Source organism: Protopterus annectens, chromosome 5.part0, assembly GCF_019279795.1.
Source record: "Protopterus annectens isolate FY-2018-M chromosome 5.part0, PAN1.0, whole genome shotgun sequence".
Taxonomy (NCBI): domain Eukaryota; kingdom Metazoa; phylum Chordata; order Ceratodontiformes; family Protopteridae; genus Protopterus; species Protopterus annectens.
In genome coordinates, this window is record NC_056735.1 from 1,742,028,351 (window position 1) to 1,742,043,173 (window position 14,823).

At 46.4% G+C, this 14,823-nt stretch overlaps 1 protein-coding gene across 10 annotated transcripts in view; it reads left to right on the forward strand.

Moving 5' to 3' along the window:
• GTPBP8 (GTP binding protein 8 (putative)) overlaps nucleotides 1–14,823 on the forward strand; it is a 359,654-nt gene that overhangs the window by 64,824 nt on the left and 280,007 nt on the right. For all 10 annotated transcript variants that reach the window (XM_044071542.1, XM_044071537.1, XM_044071544.1 and 7 more), the window contains one exon: nucleotides 7,125–7,501. In XM_044071542.1, the coding sequence (XP_043927477.1) occupies nucleotides 7,125–7,501 (377 nt within the window). The remainder of the gene's footprint in view (nucleotides 1–7,124; nucleotides 7,502–14,823) is intronic.

Below are 14,823 nucleotides of genomic sequence, written 5' to 3' on the forward strand. Positions count from 1 at the left end.
GGTTTTTTTGGCTTTTCCCGGTTAGGGGTCGCCACAGCGGAACTCCAGTCCGCTAATGATTGGCAGATTTTTACATGCTGGCTTGCCGGACCTAACTCACAACCTTCAACGAAGGACCACCCATTCACGCATGTCGCCACACAGAAGACGCTCTAACTGAGAATCGAACGGGCAACGTCTAACTGTAAGGCGGCAACGCTACCGCAGCACCACCACCACAGTTAATACTTATTCCTAGAGATAGATATTACTGATTGATCGATTTGTCCAGAGATGAGGAATATTATAGGAGTACTGCAACTAGGTGTGAGGTTAAGACATGTTCAACAAGATTTTGAATGCTAGTGGGTTGGTGAAGTGTTTGTACAAGGGTTGGCATATCCAGCTTTTGTGGAAGAGGTACTCCACTTAATCGCAGTATAGTTGAAATCACCCATCGAAAAGGTGGTGTTGTTTATGGGTAGTCCGATAAGCACATTTAGAATTAATCTGTGGTCCAACAGGGACATGGAATGTGATGCATCTTGTTTTGGCAGGTAGTTTCAAGTTTGGTTATATTTCCTGCAACTCACAAATGGAACTATTTAGGGATAATTGATTTTCTGGCAAATATTCACAGCCACTCCCCACCCACACAGATTTTAGCAGATGTAAATTTGGGATTGGCATAGAAGCCTGATGAAGGGAAGAGTGCAGTATTTACACTGAAACTAAGTATCTGAAGTAGGAGATTCATTTGTCTGCAACCTGTGGGTTATGGATCCGACATCGGATCCGAACCGGCATGGTTTACCAGCTATGGATCCAAGCTCTCAGCTCCTCCCCTCACCCATAATGCCCTGCTCTCCCTACATGACCTCAGATCTTGTTTGCCGCGCTGGTGACCAGATTTGTGTTCCTAAGCTCTTCAGCTAAGTGCAGTTTTCTAGTATTTACAGTGTTTAAATTTGTAATTTTGTGTGAAAGTTGTGAGAAAGTTTAGGTTTCCCTATTACTTGATTATACTTTGTGTTTTAAATTTAATTTTTATTTTTCCCTCCCCTCGCTGGTAGCGTAGTGTGTGTTTCGGCCTGTGTGTGCTTTAGTTACTTTTGCTTTTACCCTAGTTTAAGTAACTTTTTTGTGTACTTGGGATGTCTGAACAACCCAAAGCAGTGTTTTCTAAGTGCTCCGAGTGTGGCCATAAGCTTTCCCCGGCTGATGGCCACACTTTCGTGGTCAAATGCCTTGGGGTTGAACACCTCACTTCTGGATGTTCCATTTGTGCAGGGTTCAACCCCAGGGCATTGAAGGAGCGGAGGTCCAAGCTTGTCTTGGCGGGTCTTTTGCCACCGGACTCTGCTCCGGCCTCTGCTCCTTCGGGGGTAACCGTTTCTACAGTTGTCTCCTCTCCAGCTCCCCCTCCTCCTCCTGGGACTCAACCTCCCTGTAGTGGTTCGGAGGAGAGGGAAGCTAGAAAGAAGGACCGGAGGGAGAAGCACCATAAGCGGCGAGCCGAGACCTCTGTTTCGGCCCCACCAGCCAAGCGGGCTTCTCCTCGGGCCTCCTTGTCTGCTGGCTCTCCCCCTCTTCGGCTCCGGTCTCCTGTGTGTTTTTCACCGGGACCTGAGGAGGAGGAGACCCGATCTCCGTCGAGGCTAACCAGGAGGCACTCGAAGCCTACCTTGGTAGCCTCGTCGAGATCAACCTATAGCCTGTCAGACGCTGATCTGGACCGGATGATGAGAAGGTTCATCCAGGCCCAGATGCAGATGGGAGTGCTCTTGCCTCCCCTCTGGGGAGCTCGACCCTTTTTCAAGCCAATTGCTCCTTCTCCGACCCGCTACCGGGTTCGGAGCAGTTGGAGCCGAGCAGCCGGGCGGGGTGGGTCGGCCGATAGTACTTGGTACTTCGGATCCGACCCTGCCCTCGGTGCTCGGATCCGACCTCGAGCCTGGATCCGAGCCGGATCGGTGGGATCAGTGCTCCTTCGGCGCCGTCTGTGTCGGAGCGCACTGTCCCCGGATCAGAGTGCTTGCGCCGGCTCCGATCCACTCTCGGATCCGAGGGAGCCGATTGTCAGATCCTTTGGTCGAGGTCGGCTCCCCTTCGGCTTTTGATTTAGTGAAGAGGGCCCTGTTGAGGTCACGGACCCCGGCACTTGCTTCGGCTCCGTCCAGCTCCTTCTGCACTGGGTCAGGCTTCCACCATCCGGCCCTTGGGACAGCCCGCTCATTTGCCCCAAGCTCTTCCCCTGGGACAGGTCACTGTTTGCGTGGAGTCCTCTGTCAGCCCCCGGAGGATGTTCCCGCAAACATACGTGCAAAAGGAGGCACATTGACTCCCCCGAGTCTCTCACAGAAGACACGGATTTGGAGGAAGGGGAAGGCTCCCCAAGGTCACCCCCCGAGGATGTCTCATTTGGAGACATCATGGAAATGCTCCGCATAAGGGGGGGGTGGTCTGCCCCCAAGTCTTCCTCGGACGAGTCCGTGTTCTTGGAGGCATTTGAAGCGGGCCCGTCTACCTCTTGGGTGTCCCCTCCTACCGATGCCCTGGTGGACCTCATTACCACCAGCGCGTGGAAGGAACCGGACACCGTGGAGCCAGTCCCAAAAAGGCCCGACCGTATTCTCAGTCCCCCGGCTGACCGTGCCCATTGGAGTAAGGGGCCTCCGGTAGATGCCATGTTGACGGCGGCGGCCACCAAGAGGGAACTTGCTCAGGAGAGTCCCTCAGTCCATCCCCCGAGCAAGGAGTCTCAGATGATGGACCGCTTGGGGAAGCGGATGTTTAGTTCAGCGACCTTCTCGGTGAGGGCGCTGAACTATCTGGCACACGTGATTAGGATGCAGCGCGATCTTATAAAAGAATACGCTGCATCCCCTCCAGAGTCCATGTCGGAGGAGGACAAAGTGTTGCACTCCACCCGAATGGCCACTCTCAGGTCCGTCACTAATACCTCTATGCGGCTACTGTCCCATGCTACGGAAGGTGCCGCTAGAGCCGCAGGGGCAGGCCTAGTTACTAGACGTCAGGCCTGGCTCCGTCATTGCGATTTCTCAGAGCCCTTCAAGGCGTCATTTGCGAACGCCCCCTTCGATGGTTCTGCCCTCTTTGGCAAAACTGTTCGCGACACTTTGACCCAGAGCGAGAAGGACGGGAAGACGCTGTCTGCCGTCGGAATCCGCTTCTCTGCACCCCAGAGGCCCTATTCTAGGAACCAAAAGGGTCAGAAGAAGATGTGGTTCCGGAAGTCGCAGCAATCCCAGCCTGCTCCAGACAACCAGTCCTTCCGTGGCAGAGGAGGACAGGGAGGACGCCGCCCTAAGGGCAGAGGGGCGCCTAGGAACTTCGGGTCCAGAGAACCCTTCTCTGAACGGCCCGCGCAGCAGCCCTGAGGGGTTGCCCGGCTGCTCCACTCTGGAGGCAGTCGGGGGACGTTTTTTGGAGCACCTAGCGGCATGGGAGTCCATAACATCAGACCGCTGGGTTCACCAGATTATGTCCAGAGGATACCGTATCCCCTTTCTTCACTTTCCAAAATTGAAGTCCCTCCCCGACGTTCCACCCGGTCAGTGGGAGGCAGCTTTGGCAGAAATTGGCCATCTGCTAAAGAAAAGAGCCATCCAGCCCGTCCCCCCAGACCAGATCGGATCAGGGTTCTACTCCAGGTTCTTTTTAGTGCCAAAAAAGACGGGGGATCTAAGACCAATTTTAGACCTTTCACTCTTGAACCTGGCAGTTCCCAAGGAGAAGTTCCGAATGGTCACGTTGCAGTCTATTCTCCCCCTTCTGGGAGAAAATAACTGGATGTGCTCCATAGACCTCAAGGATGCGTACTACCACATACTAATGGACAGGCGCTCCAGGAGGTTTCTCCGCTTCCGGCTGGGAGCCAGTCACTACCAATTCCGGGTCCTTCCCTTTGGTCTCACCACAGCCCCCAGGGTGTTCACCAAAGTATTAGCAGTGGTAGCGGCCCACCTGAGGCTTCAGGGGGTGCAGGTCTTTCCTTACCTGGACGACTGGCTTCTCACCGCCCCAACAAGGCATCTACTTCTCTTGGCACGAGACTCCTTTCTCCATCTTGCTCCATTCCTGGGCATCACGATAAACACAAAAAAATCCAACCTAGCACCCACTCAGCTCATAGATTTTATAGGTGCCAGGTTAGACACGAGGAGACTGAGAGCTTTCCTCACAGCGGACAGAGTGCAAAGCCTACAGCTCCAGGTGCGGGCCATTCTCCATGCAAATTCAGTTCCAGCGGAGTTGGTCCTGATGGCCCTAGGGTCCATGGCGGCAGCGATTGCGCTTCTTCCTCTCGTCAGGTTCAATATGCGTATTCTTCAATGGACCCTCATGGTTCAGTGGTCGTATCTTGCTCTTCCTATGCATCATCCACTTGCGATCAGCAAAGCGTGCAGGCAGTCCCTCCTGTGGTGGCTACAGTCTCCAGATCTCCACGGAGGCCGCCACTTTTGTGCCTCTCCCCCTCTCGCCACGGTGACCACGGACGCCTCCCGCCTCGGGTGGGGAGAGGGCATTTTGCAGGCCGGACGGTCCAAGGCACGTGGGACGATTCAGAGACCTTGCTGCATATCAATGTCCTAGAGATGAGAGCAGTGCTCTTAGCGTTGCTAGCACTTCAGGCCTTTCTTCCCTTGGGAACAATTGCGATTCAATCGGACAACATGTCTGTTGTCTGGTATATCAACAAACAGGGAGGAACCAGGTCTTACCCCCTTTGTCGAGAAGCCATGAGAGTGTGGGAATGGGCAATCTCCACCAACCGCTTTCTCATAGCAACGCATATTCCGGGTCGGTCCAACATCCTGGCGGACAAACACAGTCGCACCATTCTCACCCCCTACGAGTGGTCTCTCAATACTCAGGTAGCGGAACGCATCTTCGCACAATGGGGAACTCCTTGTTGCGATCTTTTTGCGTCTCCCTCAAACACCAAATGCGACAGTTTTTTCACCCTGATACCTCCTCCCGGAGGTTCTCCAAGAGACGCTCTGGTGCATGCTTGGCCATCCGGTCTTCTTTATGCTTATCCCCCTTTGCCTCTGATGCTCCAAGTTCTTCAGAAAGCCTCTCGGTTGGGATGCAGAATGATCCTCATTGCTCCCTTTTGGCCTCGACAGATCTGGTTCCCCTTCCTAAGGTCTCACTCAGTGAATCCTCCTTGGATTCTAGATACCATTCGGATCTGATTTCTCATCCATCCCATCTATCTCCTCCGAACCTGGACAACCTCAAGCTGACCGCTTGGCTGCTCCAGTTCCACTCCTGATCAGGACTCCCGGTATTTCGTCCCCTGTTAAGGCCATCCTGGTGGCAGCTCACAAGCCATCCACTAGGAAAGTCTACCGTAGCAAGTGGAAGCGGTTCTCTTTGTGGGCGGAACAGCAAGGCCTAAACCCCTTCACAGTTCCTCTCCCTTTGGTGCTTGACTTCTTAACCACTCTTTTTAATGATGGTGCCAGCAGTTCCACGGTCAAAGTACAGCTTGCAGCAATTTCTCATTATCACATTGGTCATGACTCCGGTCCACTGATGTCTGCCAAATTGTGTAAGATTTTCCTTAAAGGTACCTTTCTTCTCAGGCCCCCTATAAAGCAAGCGGTTCCTCCTTGGGACCTTTCCTTAGTTCTTCAGGCCTTGACCGCTCCCCTTGAACCTGCGGCTACTGTAGATCTGAAATTCTTATCTTTCAAGACTGCCTTCTTAGTAGCCATTACTCGCCAAGAGAGTCTCAGAGCTTCAAGCATCATCAGCTAAACCTCCGTGCTTGGTCTTTCATCCGGACCGTGTTTTCCTCAGGACCAACCCGTCCTTTCTTCCTAAGGTAGCTTCTGAAGCAAACATTAATCAATCCATTAACCTCCCTGTTTTCTTCCCCAAATATCAAAACAAGGGTGAGTACAAGCTTCACTCCTTAGACGTTCACAGGCAACTTAGATTTTATCTAAACAGGACTGCTGGTCATAGGCAATCCGACCAGTTGTTCATTTCCTTTGCTAAATTTAATTTGGGCAAGCCAATTTCCAAAGTCTCATTATCTCGCTGGATTTCACAATGTATCTTACTAGCTTATCAAGCTTCGGGAAGGCCCGCACCAGAGGGTGTACATGCCCATTCAACCCGGTCAGTCTCTACCTCGGCCGCCTTTAAGGCTAGGATTCCTCTAGATGATATTTGTGCAGCAGCCACGTGGGCTTCATCTCATACTTTTATTTCCCACTATAAGTTGGATCTTGCATCTAGAGGTAGAGCATCCTTTGGCTCCGCGGTGCTCCGGAATATCCTTCCATGATGGCCGCCCAAGATTCAGGTAGCTGGGGACTCTGTCCCACAGGTTGCAGACAAATGAATCTCCTACTTCAGACTTAGAAGTTATGTACTCACCATAACGTTCCATCTGAGTAGGTGTATTCATTTGTCTGCAACCATCCCGCTCTCCTATCCCCCTGGCCTTTCAGTTTCCTGCATATGTTGTGTTACCCTTTTCAGGGTGTTTATGCTGTTGGCAAACTCGATCTGAAGTCATGTAGGGAGAGCAGGGCATTATGGGTGAGGGGAGGAGCTGAGAGCTTGGATCCATAGCTGGTAAACCATGCCGGTTCGGATCCGATGTCGGATCCATAACTCACAGGTTGCAGACAAATGAATACACCTACTCAGATGGAACGTTATGGTGAGTACATAACTTCTAATTCTGTTACAACACAAATATGGATGTGTTCAAGTTGCAGGAGGGCCTAGCTGCCTTAGTTTCATGTTTGTTGTAACACAATAGTCAACATTTGTTGGAGGTAAGGATGATGGTCATTTGAGTTTTGATGCTCTGTTTGCTTTTCTAAATGAGAAGTGCTAGTATACGAACCACAATATTACAGTGTATTAATTATTTCAGAATCAAACCTGGACACAGTTCCCATTTAAGGGAAAATGATAGAAAAAGTGTGCTTCAGTGACTTCCTAACCTATGTTTAATGAACTATTGAATGTGAATTGCTATTTTTTTCTGTTTAAATGCGATTTGTGAGTTACTGTTTCCATGCTGCCTTGTGTTGAATAATAAGATCAGTGTTGCTGATTTACTGCTTTTAGAGAACTGCTTCTTTTCTTTTTAGATGTTTTCTGTCCTAAAATGAGGGATTTGTTTGTAAAGATGCATTTAAGGAAGATCAGAATATTACTGAGTAATCTTCACTCATCACAGAAATGTATTTCAACATGCACAGCCTCGTGGCACTCACAGAAATTTTCATCAGTTGAAGAATTACTTGGTCTTCATAAAACTAAACAAAACAGGATCATTTATCCTTTGAAAGAACTGGAAAAATATTTAAGTAATTGTGTCAACAAAACTAATTTCTCAATATTTGAACCAAGTCTGGAAGACATCAAGAAGGCAGAGACTTATTTTACACCCACAGCTAAGCACACAATTGATTATTTTACTTCTGCTGTAAGGATGGACCATATACCACCAGCATCACAGCCAGAGGTTCGTGTTTCAAAAGCAGTAACAGCGTAAGTCTTACAGTAATGAGCAGCTTTTTTTCTGTTCTGTAGCACGTAAAACAAAATATTTTTGACAGTAGAATGTTAACCATAGTAACTGCATTCCTAATTTAATTTCCTGATTTGCTTAACTTTATTGCATTTATGTATTTTATTTATTTAAATACATTTGTTTACTGGGGTAGAAGATTGATCAAACCATGACCATTTACAGGCTCCAACCAGGTATTCAATAATTGCATTCGTAACTTATTTTTCTAATTTGCCTGGATTTATTGCATCTTTGGTCGTTAAACATTTGATGTTAAAAATTGTTAATTTAACTTTTTAGAGATGATGTGGAAAAGTTCATAGTCCAGAGCATTAAAGAGAGACCGACCTAATTCATATATGCAGAAAACACAGTTGTCATGAATAGGAAAGAAAAAATAAATACAGAATAGTATGAGTAGTAAGATATCTATACTGTAACGAGGTAACCATAGTGAAAATAAAGTAGACCGACATAGCTGAGAGCCTACAAAGAATAGAACTTCTGCTATTTCATGCTTTATTGCACAAAACACAGTAAGAACACAAATGGAGCCGAACGTTTGGTAGTACATTGTCACATGACAAGGAGCTGGTGCATGCACTTAATAGAAACCAGTGTAGGGGGTACTAAGGAGCAGTGAAAAGATGCCCAGGAAGCAAGACACCTTATTGTCTCATTAAAAAGAGGTATAGGTGGAGTACAGGAAAGCAAAAAGGGGTATAGCAAGCAGCAGAACACATAGCCGGAGTACTGTAAGTTATAGCAGACTGAAGGAAAAAAGGTATGGTATGTTCTTTCGCTGGTAAAGGGCTTACTTTTATATAGATGTGCAGAGAAGAGAAGTGAAAGAACAGTGGTGTGAATGGAGAAAGAAGACAGTGGAGGCAAGTAGGGATTCATTTAAGACTCGGACAAAGAAGGTGGATGTGAACACGAGGGATGAAGGCATGGAAGACCTACACCAACACAGAAAAGACAAATGGCTGGTGATAGAATGGACTAAAGGCATCCTGCCAGCTGCTGATTGTCCTAAGGAGACATTACTGGGAATCAGTAGGTGGTAGTCCTGGGTTCAAGTGGTGAGTGGCAATGGACCACACCCATCCCTGGAGGCTTTATGACATCAGACAACTGGTCCATTGAGTCTGCTACTCACTGCAAGAGGGGTTGTTGAATGACAGCTTGGCGGGACATCTCTTAGTGATAGCCTCGGCTACAAGCTGTGGCTCAGTCAAGACCAAAGATTGAGGCAGGTTATCTGCCTGGGATAGATCGTAGCCTTAGCAGACAATGACTCCAACTCTGCTCACCAGCATCAGTCACAGGCTCAGCCATGATGATACCAGGCTTTGGCTCATGTGCCTGCAGTTCTAGTGGGCTAAGGATCACTTCTGAAGGGATGCAAAAATGGCTGATATTAGAGATGAGGACCTAGAGGTTGTGCATCAGACAAAAGGCAGGAAGAGAATATATATTCCACTATCAATGCTGTGCCTGAAGCCTGTACTGCCTCATACGGCATTTGGTAGTGTTCTGCACATTCTATGATCATGATGACAGACAAAAGGGAAAGGCAAGCCATCAGGTAACCGATAATGGGAGTGAAGAAATGCAAACAGTGCAGCAGTGCAACCCAAACACACAATTTGCAAGCAAATAGAAGTTGTAAATGATTTCCACAACCTAACACAACTATAACAATATAACCCATGTTGCACCACAGCAGTGTACAGAACAGCAATTATTTAGAAATAGAGGTAGCAACAGTGTCTGCTGATGTTTGCAATAAAGCAGGCACAGCTACACTGAAATCACTTTTGTGTTATGATACACAAGCATGAAATAGTAGCCACCATGCCCCAGGGTGACAGCCCTATACCCAGTACGATATAACAGTTAAGACCACAACAGAACAGCTTCCAGCAACAGCAGCAGCCAGTATGCAATATCTTGGGATATGGCAGATTACTGCAAACAGAGGAAGCAACGATTACAAAAAAAAACTTCATTAAATGCAAAACTTTACACGGCAGATGAAAATCTGTTGTTGGGGCGACAGTCTGCTGCTTCGCAATTAGAAACTGAGATGTGTGGTGGCGTGCATGACCTTCAGAAGGATGTGTAAGCCAAATACATCACCTTGAGAATGGCAGTCAGTGCCACCATTGGTGCCTTGTAGCCCAGTATGACCCATGACCACAGTTGTGCTTACCATGGTGGATGTATAAAATGTATGTAGTAGTTATAGGTAATTTTAAGGAAAAAAGCTATTGAGGGATGAGAGGGTGAGTGAATGGGATAGATGATGAGTGAATAGCTGGGGAGAGGGAGTAGAGAAGTTGTGGGGGTATAGCATGAAGAGTAGTGAGGGAGGAAGAAGTGAAAAGTGGTTAATAAAGAAGGCAGAAAAGAAGTTGGAGCAAAAGTGTAAAGAACATGCAGAGCAAAATTAGTTAAGGGGAGAGGGTCAATGAACAATTTCTGTTTTTATATGTCAGACAGATGGAGTGTCTGAGGGTTTATGTGAGGGGATGCTTAAGTGTTAGGTTATACCTCAGTTAATAAGACAGCTGTGTTGTGCTTTTAGCTGTAAATGAAATTTTGTATGGGTGAGGATGGATTTTAATTGTGGAAGAAGCGATTCCCATGTTTTAGGAGCTAGTATATATGCGTATATAGATATATTTGTGTTGTTTTAGGAGCTAGTATATGTGCGTATATAGATATATTTGTGTGTGTATATGTGTATATATATATATATATATATATATATATATATATATATATATATATATATATATATATATATATATATATATATGGGAAAGGGAGTTCTGTAGATTTTAAATTGTAAAGGTCATACCTTTCTGATACTCTTCCAGGAAAGAATGAGAATTTAATAATTTTATAGAACATGAATGGTATTAAGATCTTTGATTAGGAACTACTTAGCCTTTGGAAAAACAGAGGAGCGATGTCCTCTTTTTTGAGGATATTTGGTTATATAGCTACATATATTATTTGAGGTAGTTTGTAGGATGGTTAGGTTATTTATTAAGGCTATTGCGACAGGAAGTCCATATTCTTCTTGTGGAAAAATTACCCTTTTGCAATAGCACTTCTCCCTGCAGCAGACAGAAGGTGGGAGCGCATGTTGGTCCAGATGTTGTTACTTGGGTGTGATATTAAAAATTGATGATGGAATTGAGCCACATTCCTAACTGTCAGTGTTTGACAATTTCTGTAGTACCTTTATTTTTTGGGTGATAGACTAGTTGTATGTGCTAATATTTGTGGTGGGGCAAGTAATGTAGATTATATGATCTTGCTTTCACTGTACTGTTTAACCTAAGAAGTGTTCTGTTTACAAAAATCTGCACATAGAATTTGTAATACCAAGTAGTGTGCAGGCCAGTAGTGTGCAGGCCAGATGCATTGAAGTGAAGTATAAAATTTTGAGATCAGTTCACTATCTTTGTTATGCAAAGAGTTTCTGCAGTGAGATAATGCATGTTGGATTGCAGTGTTAATGTTGCAGACATTCAGAGAAATCAACAAAAATACATTGTGCTTTTTTACTTTATGCAGAGAGTAAAACGGGACTAGATGCAAATAATTGTGTGGTGGCAGTTGACATACCCTACTGTCTTGTTTGCTCGTTTCCCGCCTTTCCTAGCTGTAGTATAGTCCATATCCCAGTCTTTGCTTGTCTCCAGAGCTACCCAGACCTTGCTGTGATAGAGGGAAGTTCTACTGCTTACCAGTGGGAGTGGTGAGCATTGTACTGACTATATAACACTAGAGGAGTGGTTTCCAACTCAGAAATTGTAATTTTATTAGCCTTTTTGGGCTGATTTCTGTCCCTTTTAACTTTCTGGCTTAAAAACGTGTGCTTGTGCATTTTTCGCATCGTGCAGCACAGTGGGGCTACGGTTAAACTATTCCAGGTGCCAGAAACTCTGCTCTTCAAATTTTCCCGTAGAACTAGCTGGTTTCTCAGTAGTAGCACTAAAATCTGTACCCCTGTGACTAGCACCTGCTCTAGAACCTGCTGGAAAGCACCAGGAATCCTTAAACTGATATAAGCATTCAACTCTCCTTGTCAATAAGGAGAAATTAATAGTAGGCACTAAACAGCCTATAACTGCAACATACCTTGCAAAGGTAAGGGAAAACAGCTCTTGTACTTTACAAAAAGCACCTAAACAGGCATGTCTAGGGGGCAGCTTCTGGTGAGTTCTCCTGTCCACCTGGTGAATGTGGGCATACTGGGACAATGCAGCAATTGCCTCATGTACACAGACAACCCTCGCCTCCTACCACCCTACACTACAACCTGCGAGAGATGCACTTACATAGCCAAACCGGAAGCAAATCTCTCTCAGCCAAGATTGTGCTAGACAGTCAAGAGGAGAAGGTTAACACCTGCACTACACCTCAAGCAACACACAGCCCTTCAAAACCCACACCATCAACACCCACCCATACAGCACTAAACCCACATATGCGGAGACCCTTAACATTAACCTGCCCAAGCAACAAGGACCTCCGAAGCTGAAATGCAAACAAACACCAGTCGCAACCAAAGTGACACACAGCTCACAACACCAGTGTGCCACCCAACAACAGCCTCTAAGGCATGACACTGTACCCAATACTTTAGTCATAGGTGACTCTATAGTCAGGCATACTGATATCCCACTCACCAGGCTGAAAAAGGAGAAAATTACAGTCAGCTGCCTGTCTGGTACCAGGATCCGTCACATAACGTATGCACTCAGGTCACTCCACAACAAGTACAAATATGACTCTGTCATTGTCCATGTTGGAGTGAATGACTTGACGTACCTCCCTGGACTACATGAAAAGAGTAATGGAAGAGCTCTCGGATCATGTGGCCCAGGCAGGTATGACCCTACCCATGACTAGCATGCTGCCTTTGCCCAGAATGATACAACAGTATAAGGACAAAATGACTGACTTAAACAATTGGCTAAGCTTCTGATGTCATTTAAAGGGGATCCAGTATCTGTCTACCTGGGAAGACATTATCGACAAACCACTATTCTTTGCCAGAGATGGTCTGCACCTGTCACCCCCTGGGATTCAGGTTACTGGCTAAAGCTCTTGCCACCCCTATAGTGCCTTTTTTAGGCAAGGTTCAAAGGACAAAACCACCACCGTAACAGATACAAGTATGCAAAATCTGAAGGTAATGCTACTCAGTGCTAGAAGTCTAAACCTCAAAATGCACTCTCTCAAGGCACTCCTAAAAATGGAGAACATCGATATCTGTGCAGTAACTGAGACCTGGTTCAAAGCTCCAGAGAGCACCCCTGCAATACCAGGCTACAACTCTTACCACATTTTTCGGCCACCAAACCTAGACCGAAACACTAAGGTGGAGGGGAGTGTCCATATTCACCAAGGATATTCACACTTCAGGCTAGTTGCCCAACACAGTGCATCTGAAATTCTCCAGGTGCAACTAACACTAGGTAAGACTGCAATCCAAATTGTAGCTTGCTACAGATCCCCCACCATGCCCCAAGATTCTCACTACACCTTTCTAAACATACTGGAAAATATTAAGATATAACCAAACAACCTAATACTGGGTGCTTTCAACTACCCTGCCATTAACTGGGAAAACTACTCTGGTACCAACACCTTTTCCCAGTGGTTCTTGGAATTCATAAATTTCAGTGCCCTGCATCAACTAATCCATTGTCCCACCAAGGGCTCCAGTATGCTAGACCTGGTCATTACCAACATGGGAGATGCTCCACACGAATGGTCACCCCCTTATCGGTCAGGTCTGACCATAAGCTAATCACCCTTGACATATAAGGAAACCTTCGTAAAAAATTTCTCGAAAGCCAACTTCATGCTACTCAAGTCAGAAGTGACAAACCTCATGACACCCATGCAGACTGGATCTGAAAGTTCGACTGCTGAATCCTACACTAAGGCACTCTACGAGCACATCCACTCATGCATGAATCATGCTATCCCAAATAGAACCAAGATGCTCTCCTCCAACAAAAGGAAGCCAGTCTGGTGGTCCCCTGCCATAAACAAACTATACAACAGAAGGAAGAAACTGTTGCAGAAAAGAGGAAAATCCCAAGATGCAAAAAAACTCCCTTACCAGCCTCGGTAAGAAGCAGAGATTCCTCATAAAATCCTCCAAATCTAGTTCCGAAAATTGCCAAAGATTCCAAAGACAATCACAAGGCATTCTGTAGTTATGTCAAAGAATCTAAATGGCAATACTCAGATCTGCTCTGAGCTACAACAGAATGGCATTAAATATACTGATTCCAAGGATATTGCCAATATCCTGGCAGATGAATTTAGTGCCAACTTCACCCCCAAAGGGCCCATCTCAGTACCAAAAGATTGCCAAATTCCGGTAATCACAGCCACACAGGTAGAAACCACACTCTTCAAAGCTAAGAATACAGCATCCATGGGACTAGATGACATCCCGGGCTGTGTACTACATGAACTATAAAATGAACTGGCACCTCACCTAAGTGTCATGTTTAATCATAGCCTCACCTCAGGCTTCATGCCCACTGAGTGGCTTACAGCTACAGTTATCCCACTCCACAAGAGGGGGATCCACCTTGGATCCCGGGAACTACCGTACCATCAGTCTGCCGAGCCTGATCTGCAAGGGCATTTAACACATTATCATGGAACTTGTAAACAAAGATATTAGCAACCTTCAAACACTGGACCCCATGCAGTTTGGGTTTGTGAAGGGTCAATCTTGTCTCCTGAACCTGATTGACTTCTTCAAATCAGTCTCCAGAGCTGTGGATGAGGGTAAGGCTGTGGCCACACAGCCTATCTGGACCTCGCCAAGGCCTTTGACACCATCCCCCCACTCTGGAGTCATAGATAAACTTACTAAGCTGGGCATAAATCCATATATCACTCAATGGGTTGCCAAATGGCTTACTGACAGAACCCAGACTGTAAAAGTAGCAGACTCCAAATCCAGCTCCAGACAAGTGACAAATAGAGTACCTCAGGGTTTAGTCCTGGGACCGCTCTTGTTTGGCATCTACTTTTCTGAAGTACAGGCCAACACTAAGGGACTCTGGCTAACAAAGTTCGCAGATTACTGTAAACTGGGAGCAATTACTGAATCCCCAAATGATGTGGATATTCTACAAAAGGGCCTTACAGAAACAGATGCTTGGTACCAGAGCCATGGGCTCAAGCTTAATTCCAGGAAATGTCTAGTTATCCCCTTTGGG